This window comes from Crocodylus porosus, unplaced genomic scaffold (genome assembly GCF_001723895.1).
Source record: "Crocodylus porosus isolate Cpor-Errol unplaced genomic scaffold, CroPor_comp1, whole genome shotgun sequence".
Taxonomy (NCBI): domain Eukaryota; kingdom Metazoa; phylum Chordata; order Crocodylia; family Crocodylidae; genus Crocodylus; species Crocodylus porosus.
This window is the reverse complement of record NW_017728906.1, coordinates 201,030,920-201,053,678: the sequence shown is the minus strand read 5'-3', so window position 1 is coordinate 201,053,678 and position 22,759 is coordinate 201,030,920. Positions and strand designations below refer to the sequence as shown.

At 48.7% G+C, this 22,759-nt stretch overlaps 2 protein-coding genes across 4 annotated transcripts in view; both read left to right on the top strand.

The window, feature by feature from the left end:
- GDPD5 (glycerophosphodiester phosphodiesterase domain containing 5) overlaps positions 1-19,364 on the top strand; it is a 246,212-nt gene extending 226,848 nt beyond the window's left edge. The window contains exons 14-17 of one of the 3 annotated variants that reach the window (XM_019530517.1): positions 4,426-4,508; positions 7,851-7,865; positions 13,063-13,175; positions 16,480-19,364. In XM_019530517.1, the coding sequence (XP_019386062.1) occupies positions 4,426-4,508; positions 7,851-7,865; positions 13,063-13,175; positions 16,480-16,595 (327 nt within the window). In that variant the 3' untranslated portion in view covers positions 16,596-19,364. Of the gene's footprint in view, positions 1-4,425; positions 4,509-7,850; positions 7,866-13,062; positions 13,176-15,230; positions 15,338-16,479 lie in introns of those variants that run through there. The other 2 variants (XM_019530520.1, XM_019530519.1) reach the window with 2 other exon arrangements.
- A 1,974-nt stretch (positions 19,365-21,338) lies between these two features.
- Positions 21,339-22,759, top strand: part of KLHL35 (kelch like family member 35) — a 17,770-nt gene continuing 16,349 nt past the window's right edge. The window contains exon 1 of the mRNA XM_019530516.1: positions 21,339-21,561. The gene's annotated coding sequence lies outside the window, so the exon portion shown is untranslated. The remainder of the gene's footprint in view (positions 21,562-22,759) is intronic.

Below are 22,759 nucleotides of genomic sequence, written 5' to 3'. Positions count from 1 at the left end.
CCAGGGCCAGGAATGCGAGCCCCAAGGACCACTGCAGTGGACACCAAGGGAACAGGCCATGTTTGGGTTCCTCCTAAACCAAGAAGGAATGAGCATGCCCGGCACCAGGGCTGGGAAAGCGAGCCCCAAGGACCACTGCAGTGGACACCAAGGGAGCGGACCATGTTTGGGTTCCTCCTAAACCAAGGAGGGATGAGCAAGCAGCAGATACGCCGCCTAGATCAAGACACCCAAGAGAAGCTCGCATCAGCCTTAGGATTCTGTTGGGACGACAAGAACAGAGGCGGTCTAAGAGAAAGAGCGATGCATCCAAAAAACGAGTAGCGGCCACCATCTTCGAAGCCCGACCCGGAGACGAGCGGCCGTATGCTCCCCTATGGCGTCGTCACCCGACCGAACCAAAGACTGTAACCGCTCCACACCACGCGCTTCTCGACACGGGCACACAAGTCAATGTCATCACCCCCTCCTTGCCTCGTACGCGCACAGGAGCAACCATCTTTGTTCAGGGACTAAACGCGACTGTGGTCAAAGTATTAGTTTCACCGTTTAAGCTACTCAGGGCAGCGGCCAAACCTTTGCGAGCCGTCCTGGGGAGTCGAGTACTGCTGGGCGTGAACGGAATACGACATCTACACCTCACCGATGTTTTAGAAGGAATAGACGTCACGCCCAACCTCACGCGCCAGGCTCGCAACGTAGGGTCAAACCGTGATTGGATGTTCGACTGGCTTGACATGTTCGGCCTCGGACACTTGAAGAAACTAGCGCTAACCGCCCTGATTATCTGCGCGATAGGTATTGCCGTTTGTTGTTTGTTCTGTTTTTTCTTACAATGGCTAAAGTCGCGCCTGATTCGCCTGTCTGCTTTTGTATATACGCGCTTCCCCAGCGCTGACCAAAATAGCTCTGAGGCTGTACAAGCGCCGTATAACGAAAGTGAATATGATGCGGTGGTGTAGACACAGTCAACCCTCGCTGCCTCGCACAAGGGGGCATGTCACACGCACGCCATAATGGTGGCATCGGTGCGCGAGGCACCAAGATGGCGCGCCCCACCCTTCTTCCCCGCAACCATCACAAAAGAGTAAAACAAACACTGCCGTACCGTGACTTTCGTTATCAGAGCATCGCCAACATAGGTGAGGTCAGCTAGTCTGTAACGCCAAGTAAGGCCGGGACACGGCACCCTGAGAGGTGATGGGTGAAAACAGCCAGCTCCCCGTTGAGCGCGTCACCTGAGCGCTATAAGGGAGCGCACAGCCGCACCCAGGCGAGGTCGTTTATCACCCGCTTCGATTATCACACGGGACGCTAGCCTGACCACCTAGCTTCCGCCTTCCGTTCGCGATTAGCAACCGCCGAACGCCGCTTCATTGCCGGCCCAGCGTGATTAGCAGTCTACCTCTCTGCATCTCGTTTCTCTCCTCAACGCTCGCTGTGAGTAAATAAACCTCTACCTTCAACTACTCTCCGCCTCCGTGACTATCACGTCACCTCCAGTCTCTTTGGGTGACGTGAGCCGGACTCACGTTAACCGTCCCATAGAGAGCTAACCGGCCCTTCTCACCCCGCCGTTCTGGTCCCTTGCGCTGCGATCGGACAGCAGCGCGACAAGCTTGTCCGGCTAGTTCTGTGATCCAGCTTTTCCAATATCAACTTGAACATGCGAAGACGTTAAAAAACCACAGAAACAATCAGAAGCTGTTGTGTGCAGTGAGGCAGAACGAAGATTGCTCATGGAAGCATAGTTTAGCTTAGGTCTTCCCATATAAACCTAGCATTGCTTTAACGCAGCTTTTTACATTACATTTTCTATTCTTGGATTCAGTACAATTACTTGTACGTATTAGTGTTAAAATGTGTATGGCCTGGTGTGCGTCTAGAATTGTGTGTGGACTCAGGACCTGAATTAAAGGATTGAGTTAGGAAAAGGTTGGAAACATCTGAAAACAGTTTTTCTTTGCGGGCAGGCTGGAAGAGAGGTACATCAGTTTACATTGCTGGCTGTATCTTTCCCACAAGTGCACTCTGAGCATGATTAAAAGTGACTTTTGAAATCGTTGAAATGCTTTTAAAGATAGGTACTGTTTATCTGGCAAAGTCCTTAATCCCCCATTCAGGAAAGTACTTTCTTTAGCCTTGGCACTGGCCATGAAGGGACCTACTCCCATACGCAGTCAGATCAGTTGGTATAAAACAGGGGTCAGCATCCTCTTAGAGCTATGGGGTGCTGCTTCTAACCAGTGTCACTCCACTGGTTGCCAGTTTTGGGGGGGTTTTTTTTCTTTCATTTTCACTCTGCCCCAAATCCAATACTTTGTGGGCCCAATCTGGTCTGCAGGTCATAGCTTGCAAACCCTGGTGTAGAAGATCCAGTGCACTCTATGGAGCGATGACAGTTTGCACTAGTTTATAATCTACCCCTTAAAGAAGTAAGCATGGGCCTAAATGTGGTCATGCTGAGGAAAGGGTTGGGAAGTATTGGCCTAAGCACTGTGCTGAATTGGGGCCTTCCACCTCGATTGGTATGGTATGCTGGGCAAGTTTTAGACTTGAGACCTTTCTGTTCTAGACACGATTACAAATTTTAATCTGGTTAGGAAGTTGTATGCATGCATGTGTGTCTTAATATCCCACGTGCTAATATTATCCTCAGCAGTCGTATAAATAAAAACTCCTGTGGGTAATGTGTGTGTGTGTACATGTGTGCATGTCCACATAGGTATCTTGTATAAATAAAAATTCCTGTGGGTAATGTGTGTGTGTGCATGTCCACATATGTATCGACATAGATTTCTATCTATATATAATCTCAATATCCCATTTACTCAAATTGTGCACAGGAGTTTGTTTCGTATAATTTCATATGTAAAATAAAAACTGTGGGTAATATCGTATGATATAATACAAAAACTCCTGTGTATAATTTGAGCAAGATATATTATGGATTATGGAGATTATATATAGATAGAGATCTAGGTAGATGCATATGTAGACATGCATGCGTGTATGTGCACACACTCGCACTCGGACTTAGATTTGAAACCTTATCTAGAACAAAGCTGTATAAAACTCCGGTGGGTAAGTTTAGTGGGTGGATGGATGTACATCTCATTTACTCAAATTATCTACAGGAGTTTAAACACCCCTGCAAGGTTGGGACAAGACATGGGAACTTTCTGTCCAAAACATGACTCCTTCAGAAAACTGTAATCATGTAGAAAGACAGGGATAGAATGGACACTGCTTTGCAGTTTTCCCTGGATGCCAGGGATGTCCCCTGCATGGGGACACTGCAGATTTTGATTTGACAAAATATTTTTTTACCAGGTTTCTTTAAAAGCCAAGAGCAAATTGGGCCTCTTGATCTGGGATTCAGAGTGCTATTATGCAGAAGTACCATATCTTCTTGCATACAGTTCACACACTTTCCACTCAAAAAAGTTGCTGGAAAGTGGAGCTTGCATCATATGCAAGGAAATATGGTAAGAGCAGTTTCCCCCACTTATGGGGCAAATGCCAAAGTAGTGTTCACTCAATCCACCGTGAGCAGACTCACCTCCCTCACTATTAGTAGTTAGTTAGTTACTAGGGCTGTGTGAAATTTCGCCCACCGTTTTGTTTTGACAGTTTCTACTAATTTCGAGGTTGAAACGGTGAAATCAAAACAAAACGAAATAGCCTCGAAACAAAACAAGGCTGGTGAAACGTTTCAAAAATTGAAACATTTCGACCATAAGCTGGGGATGGGAAATCAGTCCAGCTGGGCTGACTTCCCATCCCCAGTGCAAGATCTGGTAGGGGGTGGGAGGCACCCAGTCGGGCTGCTTCCTCCGCACTAGATCGTGCTGGGGGTGGGAGGCAGCCCAGCTGGGCTGCTTCCCTGTTCCCCACGCTAGATTGTGCCCAGGCTGGGAGGCAGCCAGTTGGGCTGCCTCTGCCCCTGGAGCGATCTAGCGCTGGGGATGGGAAGTCAGCCCAACTGGTGCGACTCCCCATCCCCAGCGAAACTCGAAACAGCATTGAAACAGCCTTTCTGTTTCAACAGAACAGAACGGAACAGCTGTTTCAACTTGAAATGAAATTCAGTACAAAACACTGTTCTGTCGAACTGTCGAAACTCAAGAACGGTGCCGTTTCGCACGGCCCTATTAGTTACTACATGGAACGATCTTTTTTTCTTCATTCTGACTTTCCAAAATAAGGTGTGCATTTTATTCTGGGGTGTATTGTATGTGAGAAAATATGGCAACTGCGGAGGTGGAGGAGATAGGTGTGGTCCACTTCTGCAATGTGTATAGAAGTTGTGAGGTTTTATGATATTTTTTGATCCTCATTTAACCTATTGTACAATCTCTAGCATGTTGCATAAACCAGAAGGTATAATATGAGCTTATTTTATTTTATTTTTTTGTCTTTCAGCCTCCAGACGAGTACTGTCTAATCTGGATAACATCTGATATCATTTCATTTACCATAATTGTAGGAGTTTTTATATTCCAGAAGTAAGTAAAATTGTTACAGGTCAGCTTTCATGTATTTGTGGTGTGCGTGCTCAGTTTAAGAGTGTGGGCTAGAGATGAGAAAAGCACAGTATTTGCCAAATGCTTGGTTTTAGGACACTGGTCATTTGTGGCGGCGGGTTTTAAAAAAAGATAATTTCTCTTCCTTCCTCCTTCAGCATTCAGTTGAATGAGGTTACCATAAGGGTATGAAGATGCTTAAGAAGAGTAAGGAGTCCTGAAAAACAGTGGTCATAATATGGCTTTTGCTAGGGCACCTAGGAAAGGGACCATCAATGCTTTGGGGAAATAGTTGCGAAGAAGTTTTATTTTGGAAGAAGAGAAGGAAGTTTTGGCAGAAAGTTTGAAATTGTTGTGACCTAACTGCTCACACAGCAGTTTTTACACTAGTTAAGAGTAGAATTGCCTCAATTTTCTCTGAAGAAGAGAGGGGAAGATGACATTGAGTAATGATGCTTCTCTGAAGATAGCATAGCAATGCTTGCTTGTGATGTCTCAGTCTGAGGGGCAAACATCCTCATTAATCATCCGAACAAACAAAGAATATAATTCAGTACTTCCATATGCTCCTAGGGTTCAGATTTAATTTTTTGGCAGATTGCAGGTAAATCAGCAGTGACGTGACTTCCTAATAACGGTTCCAGGGGAATCTCTCTAGACTACATTTTTGGGTCGTGTTCTGTGTGACAGCATTACCAAGCTGCTGTCCTTCTGGTTGAGCTATGGCATCTCTCCTGAAATTTGCCTTTCCTCCCAAGAGAGATGTTTTATGGCCAACTATGACAGTGTTTTTACCCTTTTTAAGAACTTGAACTCAGAAATAACTGGAGAGAATTTCAGCATCCTCCTAGAGAAATGCGAAGCTTTGTCCACTTCTCTTTTCTTCTATTTTTTTTTTTTAACTTTGTAACTGCCTCTTGCTTTGGCACATTTAAAGCACCGTGGGGCCAGGTACTGACTGGCCTACAATTTCTTCCTTCATTGGTATCACAAATGTCTGAGCCTTAGGCCTAGCAGTGTCACATGAAACATCCGCTTCAGCTTCATGAGCTAGCGATTTTGCTGTCACATTGCCCTGACTCATTTGCTTTGCAGCTAATTCCCCACATGTGGATAATTTCCTTGGTATTTTTGTAATGAGTTACAATAGATTGCAGCTGCTGAGACCATCACTTACTGATTGGATTCCCTGCCAGATGCTAGACCTGTCGTACCTAACAGCCCATTCTGCTGTCTGCAGTTTTGCCATCCTCTGAATCTGGCAACCAACTTGCATGCCTTGTGTAAATTCAAAGTAACAAAGTTATGCCAGCATTGAGTTTGGTCTGTTGACTTCAATATGGTGGCAGAAGTACAACTGGCAAAGTACTGGGTTTGATATCTCCACATAACACTAAGCACTTTTCCGATAATCTAATTAAATGAAACCAAAAATCAGTCTGCAAAGTGACTCCATTTTGGGTATGCTTTAGACTTAAAGAGCAGAGTCTTTGAGGCCAGAAAGGATCCTTTATAGTCATCATAGTCCAAGCCAGAGGGGAATTTCATCTGGGATAAACTTAAGCAAATAATACAAGTGAAACCCTTAACCCAAGAATAATGCCAAATAGGGAAACATGCTGACTGCTCTGGATGAACGGTGGACATATGTCTTGATTTTCATATCAGGAGTGGAATTTCAAGACAACACTGACAGTCATTTGATTGTCTGTCTTTAACTCAGTTTTTCAGCATTTTCTCTGAATCTCGTCTACACGTGCGGGGAGCCTGGTCCAATGCACCGGTAATCCAGTGAATTAGAGCAGACCCGATGAATTGAGTCCACTGGAGAACGGAAATGAACGCACTCTGTCAGCCTTCCACATCATGTACCCACACCCCCCTCACACATTCTAGCCACCGTCCCCCCACACACATTGCCCCCACAGACCGTATACCCATCCACACCCACATTTGCCCTCACCTCGCACCCACACCCCCCACACTTATCCACCCACACCCTCCCTCACTCCCCACATACCTACAGCCTCGCTCAAACCTATATGCACCCTGCAATGTAGAAGAGTAAAACTACATTTTAAACTATTATACAATCCCCTCTGTGTACATTACACAAACACAAGTAAACCAGGACAAAAAATATTTAAAAAAATGAAATTAATGAATGTTTTAGAGGTTCGCTTTTTAGAATATAATTTGGTATTTTTCTGGTTCCAAGATAGCAAAGCCCCTCGCTGAAAGGAATACTTCTGGGGGCAAGGGGAGAGACTTCAGGTGGCAAAGGTCAGGGGTTAGGGGGCAGGGTTGCCAATCACAAGATGGCAACCAGGGGGTGGGGCACCTGTCAAGGGGCGGGGCTACCCATGTGGTCCTCGATAGCTTGCCAAAACTTGGTAAGCAGCCCTCCGCCTGGAATAATCGCCCACCCCTGGAATAGGGCAAGGAAGGCATTGAAGGAACAGCGTGCAGCAGATCCCTGGACCATCTGGATGTGAGTGTAAGAAGTGCTAAGAGCTCGCTCCTGGTCTCAGAAGTACTTTTCGTGGCCAAAGGACCAGTTCAAAGTTAGTGCAAGTTGGGGAGGACTCCAGTGACACCCACTCTTACTTGAGTCTGAACTTGGATTCACTTCCTGGCCTACAAAGTGGCAGAGCCCGCGGGGCAGAAGTGCGGCTCCCGTGGGCCGTCTAGACTCGCAGGGTCAATCAGTAAGTGGTGAGCTCGCACAGCTGGCTCTCTTACAGCACGGCACCAAATTGCACTCCAGGAAATAATGCCAGGGATTCCACTTGCCATCACTGAAGCGAAGGATTTGCCGATAGGGCCATTTTATTGGGACCTAAGAGCATCGCTTCCTTGCCACCCCCAGCTTCCCTGCCTCATGGAAGCGTTGGTGCTGCATTTGGGACGTTCAGAAACCGCCTGAATCATCCCGTGTATCTGCTGAAATGATTCAGCTCCTGGGAAGGCAGGCCCAAAGCCTGGTGTTTGTCACGTTCCCGCGAGTCTCGCTGGGCCAAATGCAACCTCTTCCTTTGCGTAAGGATGAGGGCGCGGGTCGGATCGGAGCCACAGCTTAGGTGTTGCTCGCTCCACCCCTCCGCATGGCTTCCTTCGGTCCCCCGGTGGCAGCTCAGGATTACTCATGCTGTGACGAGACGCTGAGTGTCGGTGGCCCGGCTGGAGGGGAAACGCCGGTGGTGGTGACTTTTCTAACTGATCTTTTTTGCCTTCTTGCCTTGTTTAATTTCCTTACTGCTCTGACTGTTGTGCATGTTCCTCCTCTTTCTCTCTCTTTCTCTGCTGCATTCTGGCATCTCACAGCTATCACATGATCAGGTAATTCTGGTGCTTTCCTCCTTCTCCTCCTCCTCCTCCTCCTCCTCCTCCTCTTTCCATCTCACCCTCCTCTTTCTTTCTGCTAAGGCTTCACTGCAGAGAGATAATACAGGGAGCACCTTGAAATGGTGCTTCACACCCCCCAGCTCCACAAACAGCCACGGCTACCATGGTGAACGTCCGAATAGTAACTTAGCAGTCGCGACCACAAGGCCAAGTCCAGCTGGCTCTTCTAAAGACACTGCCAGTCTTCTCGAATGGTCCAAGCTGCTACTATTTAAATTGTCTCTAAAATCCTGTAGTGTCTTATAATTAGGGAGCTCCCAATGAACACAGCGCTTTCCAACTGGAAAGTATCCCAGTGTAAAATAATTCTTCGTATAAGTTATGTTTCCCCTAGGCTGAACTGCTCTATTTATTCCTTTCCAAATTAGCAAATGCAATTTTTTCCACTTTGGATCCACTGCTGAAGTTAGTTAGTCCTCGATTTTGTTTGGAGGTGAGCTTTTAGCTCGTTAGTGAGGATTAAGCTCTACTCAGAGTTTTGTTCCAGAATGGAGTCCGTCTGGAGTCTGATGCCCTTTATTATATGCCCGTTGACTTCACGCCTTTAGCCCCCTATGAAAGTTGGCTGAGAGTTGTGTGTCTCCATTAAAACCACATAACTGAGTGTCTGTAGTTACTCTGGATTTCCACACGTGTACCCAGGGTCACGGGCTGGCTTGCTGGTATGTTTTGCCGGCACTGTGTAAGTAGTGCAAAGTATCTGCTTTTTGAGATGAAACTTGGCATCATTATCTTCCCCAGATGGGCAGAGCACCGTGCTCACTTCTCATTATTTTCTTGGCAGTGGAAATACATTAGCAGGGCTAGTGACTTAAAAGAATTGGCCACCAGCTCTTGAGAGGTCCTGAGTTTGGATCAGCCCAAAACTCTCCACCAAATCCAGGACGTTGCACCATATGACACTGTAAATTAGATGAGACTCCAGATTGAGGGCCAACGGACCCAAGGGTCCCTAAACTCTGCCCTCGTATTGTTTTCATGGGCTATTTCCATATTCCTTGCGGGCCCCTTAGACATCTGTATTCTTTCTGCAGTCAAGCCTTCATTCCTACTTATTTCTACGTTTGAACGGAAGTCTTCATGTGTTATCTTCTCCATGCCTTCAGCTTTGAGCAGCAAGATTTGTATGACAGAGAAATGGCCTACCCTGTGCCCGCTGTTCTGTTCCCCTTCCCTCGCGTTGCAGGGCTTTCCACCTGTAAGTACTGCCCCAGCCAGAGGAGGACTAAGCTCGGCTCTTTATGCAGCCCTGCCCTGTACTCGGTACCTTGCTGGTTTTACCACTGTGTTGGCTTGTGTCCTCTGCTGGGGGCGTTAAAGTGCAGGTGGGTCTTCCCTCTTCTCTCTCCTGCTTTGGGTGAGGGGACCGGAGAGAAGCCCCAGGCAAAAACTCCAGCTGGTAGGAGCAGCCGCAAAAGGGATCAGAGCCAGGCCTTTTGGAAAACGCTGTTGCTGCTGGACTTTCCCTGCCCTGCGCTGCTCAACTCTTTGTCGCCTGTCAGTCTTGTCACCCCACTTTCATCCCACACCTGTCCCGCTACCCTTCCTGCCTTCCTTTTTTATTCCATATAGGTTAAGACTCCCAACTAATCCTCACCCTGCAAAATGCTCCCCTCTCCTCCCACTTTCCCAAATTGTTAAATTTAACATTGGTTGCGTCACCCCTTCCCATGTGTTTGTGGCCTATTTAGAGTGTAAGCTCTTTGGAAGAGAAGACCCTATTTCATACAGTGCCTAACACATTGGGAGCCTGTTCTTGGTAGGCTCTTAGGCAATACCGTAAAAAAATCAGACTCGTCAACATGATCTCCCAGACGAGCTGTGGAGGGGTGTGAAATGCTTTCCCTGGGATTCTTGGCAGACAGCGTTTGAGACTCCCTATGCCCAAAGAAGGGTGACTGCACCCGAAAGCTTGCTAAGAACTTTTTTCCAACTGCTCAGTTGGTCTGATAAAAGATATTGCATCTACTCGAAGACCCCGGCCTGCCGACGTCCTTAGACCAACATGGCTACAGCCAAAAGCTCTGGGATTCTTGGAGGTTTGGATTCCCGTGAATATTGAAAGCCCCTTGCTCAGCATGCCATCTGCAACTGAGATCAGAGTTGTTATTGATAAGACTCAATGCAAACCTACCTAAGCAAAAATGCTGGGATTCCTTTCCATTTTATTTTATTATTATTTTGTTTTTTTAGATAACTTGGCTTTGTAGGAATCAACCTATTCTTTCTATGGCTTCTGTAGCATTTAAACGCATCCTTTGCAACACTGGTTTTACAATAGGTCAGAATTGGAATTAGATCGAACTTGCTCATACAACCCAATGGCCAGATTCGGAGTCAAGGAGGAACTTCTCCCAGGTCAGATGGGTGGAGAGAAAACCTCATGGGCTGTGGCTGCAAGGAGCCTGAGCTGGCAAGAGGTTGAGAGGCTCCTGCCTCTTGACTAGAAAGTTAAGGCCACTCCAGGCCTTTAATGCAGGGGGTCCCAAATTTGCATTCCTGGAGGTACGCAAGACTTATCTAGGGGGCATGTGGGAGAAATTGTGTAGTGGCAGATTTCATTGCCATTATAATAATAATAATTGGCATTTAAGAGGCTAAAAAATAAAACATATACTGGTCAGGGCACACAGGCAGCTGGTAAATCTGCAAGCGGGTATGCAATAAGAAAAGGTTTGGGAACCTCTGCTGTAGTGGATTGGACACCGATGGCATAAAGCCCTTCCTTGCAGGTCAGTCAACAGTGGTGCTCGAGCCCACATGTGAGGAAGGTGGCAATCCTGAGGCTATTGTTGGGGACAGTGTTCAGCTCCAGCCTGACTCTACCTTCTCTCGCCTCATCCGTGTCTCTCCTCCGTGTGCCTTTGTCCCTTCCATCCATCCAATATAGCTTCGTCCATCACACGCTTCTCCCCGCTTCCTTGCAAGGAGCTGTCTCCTTCATCTAAAGCCTGGTCAACCCTCATTGTCCAGTATGTTATAAAGAAACACCAATGTGTGTAGGGACTCCCCGGAGTCCCCGTGAGCCAGATTTCTAACTGATCCCTAAACCTTTGGCATGTGTGTTTAATGCTCTGTGCCCTGACTCCCCTGAAGAGCCTCAGCAGCTTGCGGGAAGTACTAAATGCCTCCTCCCGAGCTCTTCCAGTAAGTATGCAGCACCACTGGTTTCCCTTGATGGTCCGCTGGGTGGCACCAGACACTTGGCAATGCACTGAGCGTCCTCCCAAACCTGGTTCTCTGCCCTGCTCCTGTTACTTGATAGAAGAGTCATGCAAAGTTACTGATATTTCAAATTACCATGTAAAAAAAAAAGGGGGGGGGGCTGGCTGAGAGCTAAAAGCTAAACCATTATATACCTCTTCCTTACTAGCAAAATTTGGGGTGCTGATCGGTGTGAATTATAGCCACTTGTCCTCGAAGAGCACCATTTCAACTCACAGAAAGGGTGTGAAAGGTGAAAGTGTCACTTTGCTAAACTCCCCTATATATGGATTTCTGCCCTGAGTATTAGCTCAGCAGCTGGCTTGTTAGAAACGCTGCCAAGATGTTTGCTACAGGAAAGGCAGTTGGACGTAAATGCTGGTTCTAGAGAGGGGTATAATGGAAAAGGAAGTTTTGCTCCAAATAGCATCACCCTTCCCGGTCCAGCAGGCGCTTGAATGAGAAATAGCAGGAAAAAGTTACAGCTTGCAAGCCTCGCAGAGGATTCAGCTTGGATCAAGGCGCCGTTGTGCAAGGCGCTGTATGTACTTACTGCAGGAGACGAGCCAAAGGACAGTGTGGGTGGGTAGCACGAAAGGAAAGGTGGATGAAGGTCAATGTGAGGTCTGACACTAGAAACCTGGTCTCCCGCTGCTGGGATGGTGCCATCAACTGCCCCTACGTAGGTCGAGTCGAACACTTCAAGCTTGATAGGGATGACAGGTCCAGTAGCTCTGAGATCTCATTATTCCAACTTTTAAAGGGACTGTCCCAGCCTGAAAAGCACACACAACTAAAAGAAAAAAAAATCTGTGCCAGCATTAATATTGGCCCCTTAGGATTGTTCTCAAACTGCTCCTCATATCCCTGCTCGTCCTTCAGCCCATGGTAGGTGAGCTGCAGAGCCTTTCTATGGTTTTCGCTTGCTTGTTAACAAGGCTGCATGGTGTTTGCAAGGGATTTTGAGGGGTGACTGGCCTGTGAGCCCCCTTCCCCTCTACCTCCCAAATCTGAACCACTGCTTTAAATTATTGAGCAATTTCCTCCCTCCCCCCCTTATTCGACATACCTTTCACGGTGCTATTTGCATTTACTCTGGATAGTGCAAACAGACCTAGATGCTTTATCATTCATGCTTCAGTTCCCTGGCTGGTTCCTGCCAGTCACCCAACGTGGCAGAAACATCAGAGGGAAGTATAAAAAGTTTAATTCCACAAGTTTTATTTATTCCACCTTATCTGGCAGCCTTCCTCTGTTTCAAGCGTTCATCACTCACGGGACTGAATCGCAGCAGTTCCTGCTGTCTTATTCATCCCTACATCTCAGACCTCCCCTTCCATGTTGCATATGAATCGCAAGGATATTGGGTTACTGGAGGCAGACTTTTTTCAAAAAAGGATTGCAGGCTTGGGAAGGGACACAGATCCTCATTGTTAGAAGGCATAACTCTGATTAACAAGAAGGTTTCCCCGGGGACAAGTGGCTCTGCAACAACACTTTGGGTTTTCTTGCTTCTGTCTTTGAAGCAGCTGGAACTGATGCCTCTTTGAGGTGTTTCTCTGATCTGTTTGGGCATATTTGTTACTGTTGGGCACTTTACTCCTGTAACATGTCTGTATAAATACAACACAGAGAAAAGGCTATGGTAGCCTTGCAGAAACAGTGTCAACTTTTTTTTTCCCCTTTTTTTTTTTTTTTTTTTACATCTGATCACTTTGTTCCCATCAGAGGAGCAGGAGCCAACTTGTTCCAACTCAGTGACCTAAATTTAGGCACCTTATTAGGCGTGGAAACCAATCACCTCTAGTGGCACCAAACCTTATTGTATCTATGGGGTGAGGTGGCCTGTGTGTTTGTCAGAGGCTGGTGGCTTAGCAAGTGTTTTCCATTTGGGGATGGTCCTTTACATCTCTCTCTTCTGTTGCAGGTGGCGGCTAGGAAGCATACGGACCTATAACCCCGAGCAAATCATGCTCAGTGCTGCTGTTCGCAGGTCCAGCCGGGATGTCAAAATCATGAAGGAGAAACTGATCTTTTCTGGTACGTTCGCGGGAGAGAGAAAGCCCAGGTCGGGAAATAAAGCCAGGGCAAGGCGGACAAGTTTTGCTCCTCTGTTGCTCATAGTTAGACCGGGGAGCTTTTTGATCCAGGCCCCCTCTGGCGCCAAACTGTGCACCACATGGACCTGTTGTCCTGGATAATAGTGGCAACAGTGCTTCAATTTAAGCTGAGATCTCAGTGGTGCATCCTCTAACCTGTCTGAAGAGGACAGCTGGGAGAAGGGGAAGACCAGACAACTCTTCTAAACCGGTCCTGACCTTCGACTGCAGACTCGCTGGGATCCGGAGACCACAAACAACCCAAGTCATCTCTGAGGCACCTGCCACATGTTCCACTTAAGCCATGATTAACTGCTTAATCATGTCTGAAGTTGACCCAGCTATGCAGTAAAGCAATTAAGCCACAAAGTTATTCCACAAAAATGTGAAATAACTTTGTGGCTGGTTCCTGTCATTAATTGAACACCTCCATGGCCTCAGATGTGGCGGGGCACCAGATGCTCCACTGGCTGAAAGGCCCTTTACGTGATGGGGCCTGCAAGCAATAGGCTCTCCTATCCACGGGGGCTCACCACTTGCCCCCACAGCTGGGAAACCTGGATCAGCTGACGGGGCTCCCGGCTGCAGGAGCTTGCTAGTTGCCGGTGCAAAGGGAACCCAGGATCATGATGCCAGGCTTTCCCTGCACTGGCAATAAGGCATGATGGGATCTGATGCTCAGTCCCACCCTCACGCCTCCTGCCACATGCTTGTGAAATGGCAGGAAGTGCAGTTGTGTGAATTGTGCATCAGATCCCATCGTGCCTTTACTTGCACATCGGGCAGGGGCCTTTGGCCTGATCTGGAGCATGCCACCGGGAAGAAAACAAGCCTGTAGTTCTACCTTGTGCATGACCACAGCAATGAATGTGGCTGCCAGGCTCACAGGATTAGGCCCCAGTGTTGGAAACAGCAGGGACTCGGGGTGCAGGTCCTTATCAGATGCAATTCAGCATAGCATCGATTTGGGCAATGCTCGGCCAACTTGACCCCTGGGTTCCCCTGACCCCCGGTTATCTTTCCTGCTTGGTGCAGGGGACTGGATCTGATAATCTTCCGAGGTCCCTTCCGGCCTTACAGTCTATGAAGCTATGAAACTTCCCACAGGGCAAAGCAAAGAGATTTCAAGCGTCTACCAAACTGAGGTTTCCTGCCTTTGTTAGTATCTTGTGGCTTTAGCCATGGACCAGGCCCCCACAAGCTGGCTGCTGCATGCATGAAGAACCAAGCGATTGTCCCTGCTGTAGTGGCAGAGAAAGACCCATGCGGGAACTCAGGTTGACAACCTGATGGCAGAGGTCAGCAGGACAGGCAGCGGTTTCTGGACACCAGCAGCTAAACTCTTGCCAAGCGTTCTTGTGGGCAGCACAGCAAAGGGTGGGATTGAGGAGAGACTTGAAGGGAGGAGGGTATTCGACTGGAAACTTTACTACTCCCCAGAGTTGGCCAGCTGGTGTTGTTTTATAGTGAGATCACAGAGTGGAGGGTGCCAGAGCAGCCATGCTCAGTAGGAGCTTGTGATGGTGCAGAGCTGGGGAGATGGGGAAGAGAAAGAAGTAAGCATGAAGCTGTAGACTGGACTGGACTCTTCCTAGGGCTATGTCTGCCAAGCAAGACGGCATCTCTGGTTGCAAGCGAGGGCAGGTAAGAATAGCAGGGAAGATGCTTTTGCATTGGCTAGCAACCACAGTACGTTCCTAGGGGCCTGGGAGAGCGCGTGCTGTGGTCCCTAGCATACGTGAAAGCCTCTGCCACTGCATCTTGGCTGCCATCGTTACCTGGGACAGCTGGTGGCTCTGGCGGCTGTCACACCTTCCTTGTGCCCTGTAGGGTCTGCCTGATGCCCCCACCTTGAAGGCAGGTGCTCTCCGCCACGCTGACAGTCACGGGATTCATGACCTAATGGATCTCTTTCCATCGCTAACTTGTTTGAGAAGCTGAGCCAATTGCCTCTCTCAACCTTGCTTCATGTGAGGCTCTTTGCACTGTCTTGCAGGTTCTACCGTCTGAAGTCTGCCTGATTCACTGACAAAATTTCTTGTTGGCTTTTTTTTTTTTCCTTTTTTTTTTTTCCTTTTTTCAAAAAGACTCTAGTCGTTACAAGGTAAAACTGCAGAGAGCTGAAAAGCACGGGTCACTGGTTGGCACCAGTATGGGGGAAGGCTTCTGTGGGGACTGTAGGCATCATGGGTCTGCGGGCTACTAACTGCTTAGGGCACGCTGGTTTTCCCTTTTCTCTAAAACCTTTCTGGCTGATGCACATGGCTTCTAGGAGGGGGGGTACTTACCACACCACTGCCTGCTTGGTAAGGAAACAGGGAAGACTTTTGGCTTTGAAAGATCAAAGCTGATGCATTTACATTCTTCCAGATTGCGTGGATAATCTCTCCCTGTGCAAAGGACACGCGTGCTAACGTCTGTGCTCCTGGGAGATGACTAAATTACAGGGCTAATTGTGCTCTCCCATTCAGTGGTGCAAATGAATCCCACGGACTCCCCTCCAAATTTAATGACATGAAAACAAACTCTGGTCAGGTCGGGCTGAAGTTCCAGCTGTTCTCTTCACGTTGCACATATTAAAAGGTAGAGGTAAAATATATTGTCGTGATTTGTGCCTGTGAAGGAGGAAAAATGATGAAGACCAGCACCGACAATGAAAAGCATCACAGAATGGGCTGTTTCATTCAGCAAAACCAGCAAGTCCTCGGAGTATCTCTGTTTCCAGCACGCAGACAGGCAGGTCCATTGGGTTAAAATCCGAACCAGTGGAAATTGCACTCAAAACTCACCTCTCCCTTCTTGTAAGGGCCTACTGCAGCGTCGGTGGCTCCAGTTCAGCTGTTCACAGTGGAAGGATTGTCTAATGGGCAGCATTAGGCTTTGGGATTTGCAGACAAAAAGGCGGTATCAATCTCATTTTGTTTATCCTGGTATAAAATGGGAGTGAGTCATTTTATTTTGGCGGCGGCCCGTCCGTAGAGAGCCACCAACGGGCTAGCATTAAGAGAGCACGTTCTGTTGGAAGCTCTACCGCCGACTTGCTGGTTTTCGGGTGGGTTGCTCTGTGCTTCTGCCTGTAAAAATAGGAGACCCTCTGAAGCCCTAAGGCACTTCCTCTGTGAGATCCGGCGTGCTTTTGATTCGCACGCCTTGGTTAGATAGGTCACGGCATGCCCGCGTGGTGCACTGGTGGAGGGGACTCCGGTCATCGGCCGCGGGCCTTCATTTTCCTCTGTCTTCCCCAGAAATCAACAACGGAGGGGAGAATACAGATGAGCTGTCGCTGTGCTCTGAAAACGGCTACTCCAACGAGGTGGTCACCCCCATGGACCATCGGGACATGAAGCTGCGCATGGACTGAGGAACTGGAAAGGAAACCCAATGGCACAACAATACACCCTGCCGTTTGTGCTGCAATGGGTGGCGTTGGCTCTCTTCCGAACCCAATGGGATGGGGACCCTTCTGGAACTACTGAATGTGTGGACATCCTCCCCTTCTCTGGTCACTGGCTCCCCATGCCTCTTTGGACTGCGTGGTCGGGGGGTGGGGGCGGGCTTTGTGTACATATGTAGAAAGTCCAATTTTTTTTGTCCTTTTTCTTGTATTTTTGGAGATTGTATGCATTTCTTTTAGTGCACAAGCGGACATACGTGCGCACGAAAAATGTCGGCGTTTTGGCCAAAGCTGGTGACAAATTTTGAAGTGATGGCCTGGACGTTGGGGTAGACAGGCGGAGTGTCCCACAACCCCCCTCCCGCTCCCCTCAATGTGGCGATTGTGTAGTTGACCTTGTTTAAAAGTGTATGTTGTGATGTTCTTGTGAAGTGTCCGTTTCTTTTTCTGGGTAATGCCTTTTTCAACTGAATTTAAGAGAAGGCCGGTCAGAGAGAGACGGAGCGTATTCCTAGCAGAGGAGACGGTGCTGCCCCCAGGCAGCCTTCAGGGGCAGAGGAAGGCAATGGCTTAATTGCTTTCCTGCTTCCCTGGAGCAATAGGGAGTGCTCGAGGTTAAGCTGTTGATGGGCTTTCAAGCCAATGCCACTGTCCTTACCCCGACCGAAACCCATAATTGGCAGGAAACCTCCTACTTTGAAGAGCCTGGTGCCAGGCCATTTTAAGGAGGTGCCACCCGGTGCCAATCCAATGCCTGCCAGTGTAAGCATATTATGTATTGCCCCGTAATCCCCTTTCCTGGCACCAGATAGTAAGGGGCCTCGCTCCTGCCTTTCTCCATCAGAGGCAAGTTGCTGTGTGGGGGTGAGGAATTCTGGTTCATAAATGGGCAAATGTGAGGTTGGTCCAAGGGAGTCACTTATTTAACCAAGGGGAAGGTCTCCTTATTCTTCAATAAGTGTTTACAGCTTACAGGTTTAATTTTCTCCAAAGGAGACCGCTGCAGAAACAACTGAAATGCCCACCCAGGAAAACCAAAGTCCTGTGCTAAAATAAAAGGGAAAAAATGGCCAGACGTGGTGTGCATCAAAAGATGCATTTATTTTTCTCTTCCAAATGTAAGTATTTCTCCCCCATCCCTTCCCTCCTGTTCCTTCTTTTTCCGCACATCGCAACTGGGCCATGATAACAAATGTGTGTCTGCATTTTGCTGTTTTTTGGGCTGCAAGAAATAGTTGGCAGCTCTTCCCTCTCTTGGCCTCATTGGGAGGAGTCTGGTAGCAGCCTTCCTTGCTTGTGGCTGGTCACAAAGCCAGTTGAAGCCAGACAGACTCCACCAATTCTTGGTAGTGTTTGTAACTTCAGGTCGCGTGCACATTAGCCCCTAAGGGCATGGGCAGGAAACGGGCTCACCCCTTGCTTTGCTTCTGTGCATGCCAACAGCCAGAAATGACACTGCGGGCTGCTCCACAGTACCGATGTCGCCCCACTTCCAGGACATGGTGCATATGAACCCAAAGGATATGTGCAGGGCCTGGTTCATGGTGATGCTCCTGGCTGGGCACTCAAGTGATGCATAGACAGCCGACCCCTTTGTTTGTTCCCCATGTCTTGGATAGCACAAGAAACATGGAGGGTAAGAAATGCCAGTGATCCCTGGCTGCCTTGCAAGTCCAGCAAACACTGCCGTGAAGACCATTTGGGTGTGAAATCTGTCCCCTGGGGAGGGATCTGAGTCATGTCTTCAAAGGACAAAGTAGTATTTCTTCCTACTGTCCTGCCTGGCACCACCCTTGTTAAACAGAGAGCAATCTGCCATGGGTGCTGTAGCATCATAGGATGGAGATCTTTGAAGTGGCTTTACCACATCATGAGAGCAGCAAGATCTTTCTTGAAGCTGGTTTTTGCAATGGTTTTTAAAATATAGTGGTTCCCCAACAGCTTTAGACCCCCAAATCCCAACCTGGAGCATAAGACCCAGGAAACAAACCTGCCCGGAAGGTAAAGCTGATGATACAACTGAATGAAGTGGAAGGGGGGGAAAAAAATGAAGAAACTAACACCCAGGGGGTGGATGCAAAAATATCCTTGGATTTTTATTTATATTTTTGGGGGTTTGAAAATTAAATGTGCTATTTGTAACCCTAAGAATGAAGCCTATTTTAATCTGTGTCCTAAGACAACTTTAAAAAATGCAAGGCCAGACTCTGGTTGGCGTTTTGCTGCTGTGATAGTTTTACTTTGGATTTAAAGCCATTGGAATTTAATCTGGGTTTCTCCCAGCGTAGATGGGGATCAGCGCGTGACCCAGAGTCGGTGCATTGCCCCCTGCTGCGCTGTCTTTTATTCGGTGCTCCCTCCCACTGATGAAATCAGATCGTTTTTTTTGCAGACTGGGGGGGGGAAACACGCCTGGGCTGTTGGCCCGAAGCCTTCTGAGAAGAGCTGCAGCCGTGGGGTTGTTTTTTTGAAACGTTCCCGGCTGCACTTGGTAGCCCCTGAGAGACTCTCTTACATCTCGCTGTGTGCGGGCGATCACCTGCGCGTCCACACCCTGACCTCGGAGTCGGCGTTGTTGAAAGAGCAGGTGCTCAACAGCTGGAAGGGTTGGAAGAAACCTAGCAGTGCCGACTCGCAACACGCACGTCTTGCTAAAAGACCCCAGCCTTTCTGGTTCTGCCGTGATGACCGCTGTCACGCTGCCAATTGACTACCGAAACCAATACGCGTTTGCAGTGCAAAGGGGTCTAGACCAAAATCAGTCCCACAATCCTCTGTGAAATAAAATGTCAGTGTTTCTCTGCTACTGTATTGTCCGAGTTGTATTACCTGCGGCGCGGGAGGTGGCAGGCAGAAGGGCCTAATTGTAGCGGGTTACCACGGGACGGCTGAAGGGCTTGAAAGTGGATCTTTCCAAAGCTGGGGTTTCACCGGCCGTCTAGCTAAGGCGGTTTGTGCGATCCAGCCTACCTAAGACGTCCTTCAGGGCTTGAGCGTCGCATGGTGGGGAGAGTTGGGGGCTGGGAGATGGACGAGTGCGTCCATTAATGCTGGGAGGATCTTTCGTGGCTCTCGTCCCATCCCATCCCGACACGTGGCTCACCTGTTTCTTGGCCTATAGACAACTGGAGCCGTGGCATCCGCTGTCTCTGCTGATCAGACGCCAGACCCCCCCCCCCCGGGTGTTACTTGGCTTTCCCCATCCCCTCCCTTTTTCTGATATTTTCAAAATCTTCACCAGACTCGAGAGGACTCCACCCCCCCGGTGCCGAGTGCTTGGCTGCAGCATTTAAGAGTGATCTCAACCAAACAAATAGCAACATGCCCTGAAAGTGAGCCAGAGACCTCCTTTAACACGCCCAGTTATTTGTGTTGCAAGGATTCAATCTGAGAACAAAAGCCTGCAGTGCAGGGGCTGTAGGTACACAATAAAACGATGATCTCTGCCCTGTCGTTTCCAATCCGTGCACTCAATTATGCAACTCCTGACAGCCTGCAAAAGGGGTGCCATGGCATACATGACTTCGGTTCTTCCTGAGGCATTGAAGAAAGAACCGAAAGGCATATTTGCTTCCTTCTCGCTGCAAATGTCAGCTCATTTTTCCCTAGAAGGCTCTAGGGAGGCCTGAAGACTTGTAGGATTGCCCTTGTAAACACCAGGTATGTGTGTGGAGTATCAGAGGGAGAAGTTTCTGCCCAAGCAGCTTAACTCTGTGCATTGGGGGAGGGGGGGAGGGTTTCACATGTTGAATTCAACTGCCTGAAACATTATTGGGGGTCAGGAGATGAGCTTTTCTTCTCTTTGTTAGAGAGCTTGTTAACTCGCACATTAGATGCCACTTTGCCTAGTCTCTAGGGTGAACTGCAATGAGCTAACAACTGTCCTTGATGGTATTAAGTGCCTGGTTTCATAGTTCAAGGCCAGGAGGCCCCATTAGATCATCTAGTCTGACCTTCTATATATTTAAGGCCATTAAATGCAACCTCATATTGAATCAAGGCCATGTGTCCAACTAAAACATGTCTGCAAAGTAACTGGGCCAGTGAAGCCTACCCCCACGGGGTCTGCGGAGCTCACTGCCAAGCGGGCTGGGGAGCCGTGGCTGGAAACAAAGCTCTGACTCAAAGCAGATGAGAAATGTCACTAATATCCTGGTTGCCCTCGCCCACGGCAATTCCCCAAAACGACGCAACCTGTGTGTGCATCAGAGCGCGCCTAGCCCATATAGCACCAGTGCTCTGATGGGTTTTTAAGACAACGGGCACGTCACAGCAGCCCATGCCAGGGTCCAGAGGCCTCGGAGGAAGCCCTGACCCTGCCGTTTGACATCTCCCCTGGCCCATGGGGAAGCCCTCGGAGGCACCAGCGGCTAATTCCCCCTTCTGGCCTGTTCTCCTTGACAGATATTAATTGCCTCTCTCGAATGACAGGAGCTGCACTCGCTCCCTTACCAGTGCAGCTCCTGCTCTGACGCCTGCCGGTGCCACCTCGGCTCCTGTTTCTTTATCTGCTTCGCAGAGACCCGGCGACTCCATCAAATGACTCGCTCCACCTGGACCCCAATTTGCTCTCCAGATGGCTCCTCTCTGCTAAGCCGCCCCTGCGTTATGTTTTCTGAGCGCTCATGGCTCGGTCCCCCTGCTTCTGGGGTCTGCCCCTCCCTGGTGGGCTATAACTGACAGCTGCTGCTAAGGCCCCGCAGCCCCGAGGCGGGAACAAAAGCAGATGTCTCCCCCCACCTCTCCCTGACTCTGGATAAAGGGATGCATTCGTGCCTCCCCCAGCATTGCTGGAGAAGGGCCGGTCTGTGCTTTCTCGGGGTCTTGGCTTCATGCAGCCTTGGAGAGTGTTGTAGCAAAGGAAAACCCGTGGAGGGGGAGTGGAGCTGCGGCATCGCTAGATCCACGTGGAAGGACGCGACTTGCAGTCCAGGTAAGGGCCTCTGCCTTGCAGGTGATGCTGGTGCCCAGGTGTGTCGACGATGGCGGCGGCAAGAGAAGAGCCGCTTGCCCTCTAATAGCGCCTGAGGTTGCTTACGGGGGGTGGACAGCTGGGCACAAGGCAAGGGTGGGGGTTTCTGCATCAGCCCAGCTTTGCAGCTTGGGACCAGGTTCAGGTCAGGGCACAGCCCACACCTGCACTGTTTGCCATGCCGCAGGATGCCGGCGGGAGGACAGTCTTTGTTTAACGTGGCTCACCACAAACTAGGTCATTTTGCTTCCTGGCATTGTGTGGATGAACGATTATTTATTAGAAATGCTCCACACTTCTCTTTCACTGCTGTAACCCAAGTGACCTCAGTCCTGTGGCTCTCACCAGTCCCATTTCTTCACAATGCTAGGGCAGGGCTGTGTTATCCCCATGTGACGGATGACTCGAGGCTCAAGTGATTTGCCTAAGGTCACACGCACAGCCAGTGTCGGAGGTGGGAGCTGGACCAGTCCAAAGCTTTTATCTGCTAAAGCCTCCTTATTCTCCACCAGCCACTCTCTGGTACTTCCAGGGTCATAAGTGAAAGCAGAGCCCAGCTGCTCGCAGTGGCCGCAGTCCCCTGACAGCACGTGAACGGGGGCCTGAACTGTTCAGCTTTGCAGGTCGAGAAGCCCAGAGATGCGAGATTTTGTTTTGTGGATGCTCATTGGGAAAAACCTGAGGAGGCTTTCAAATGGTCTTGGGAATGAACCTAAAGCAAAGGGATTTTGCTGCCATGTCATATATTTTTTGCAGAGGAGGGATCTTTTTTCACATGCACAAACCCAGCTTTTTGGGGGCCGTTTGAATGCCAGCCTTTTTGCAAAGTCATTTGGATTTTTCTCAGCTGCTTTTTAAAGACTTTTTTTCAGGCATTTTTCCACTTCCCTTTTTGGGAACCTTTTATACAATTTTTTTTTGATCCGCTGTTGCCTTTTTTTTTTTTTTAATTATTCTGTTCCAGATTGCGATGGATTTTTTTTTTCCCCCCCCCCCCGTTCATGAGATCTAACTTGTAATCTACCAGCGATTCTTATCAGGTAGAGCACTAATAATAATAATTCTAAGCTGTGTGGCTTTGAGTTTTGCATGAGCATTCACTCAATACTTAGTGATACAACCCCCTCTCCAGAATTTGTGAGCCTGTCTTTTCTCAAGT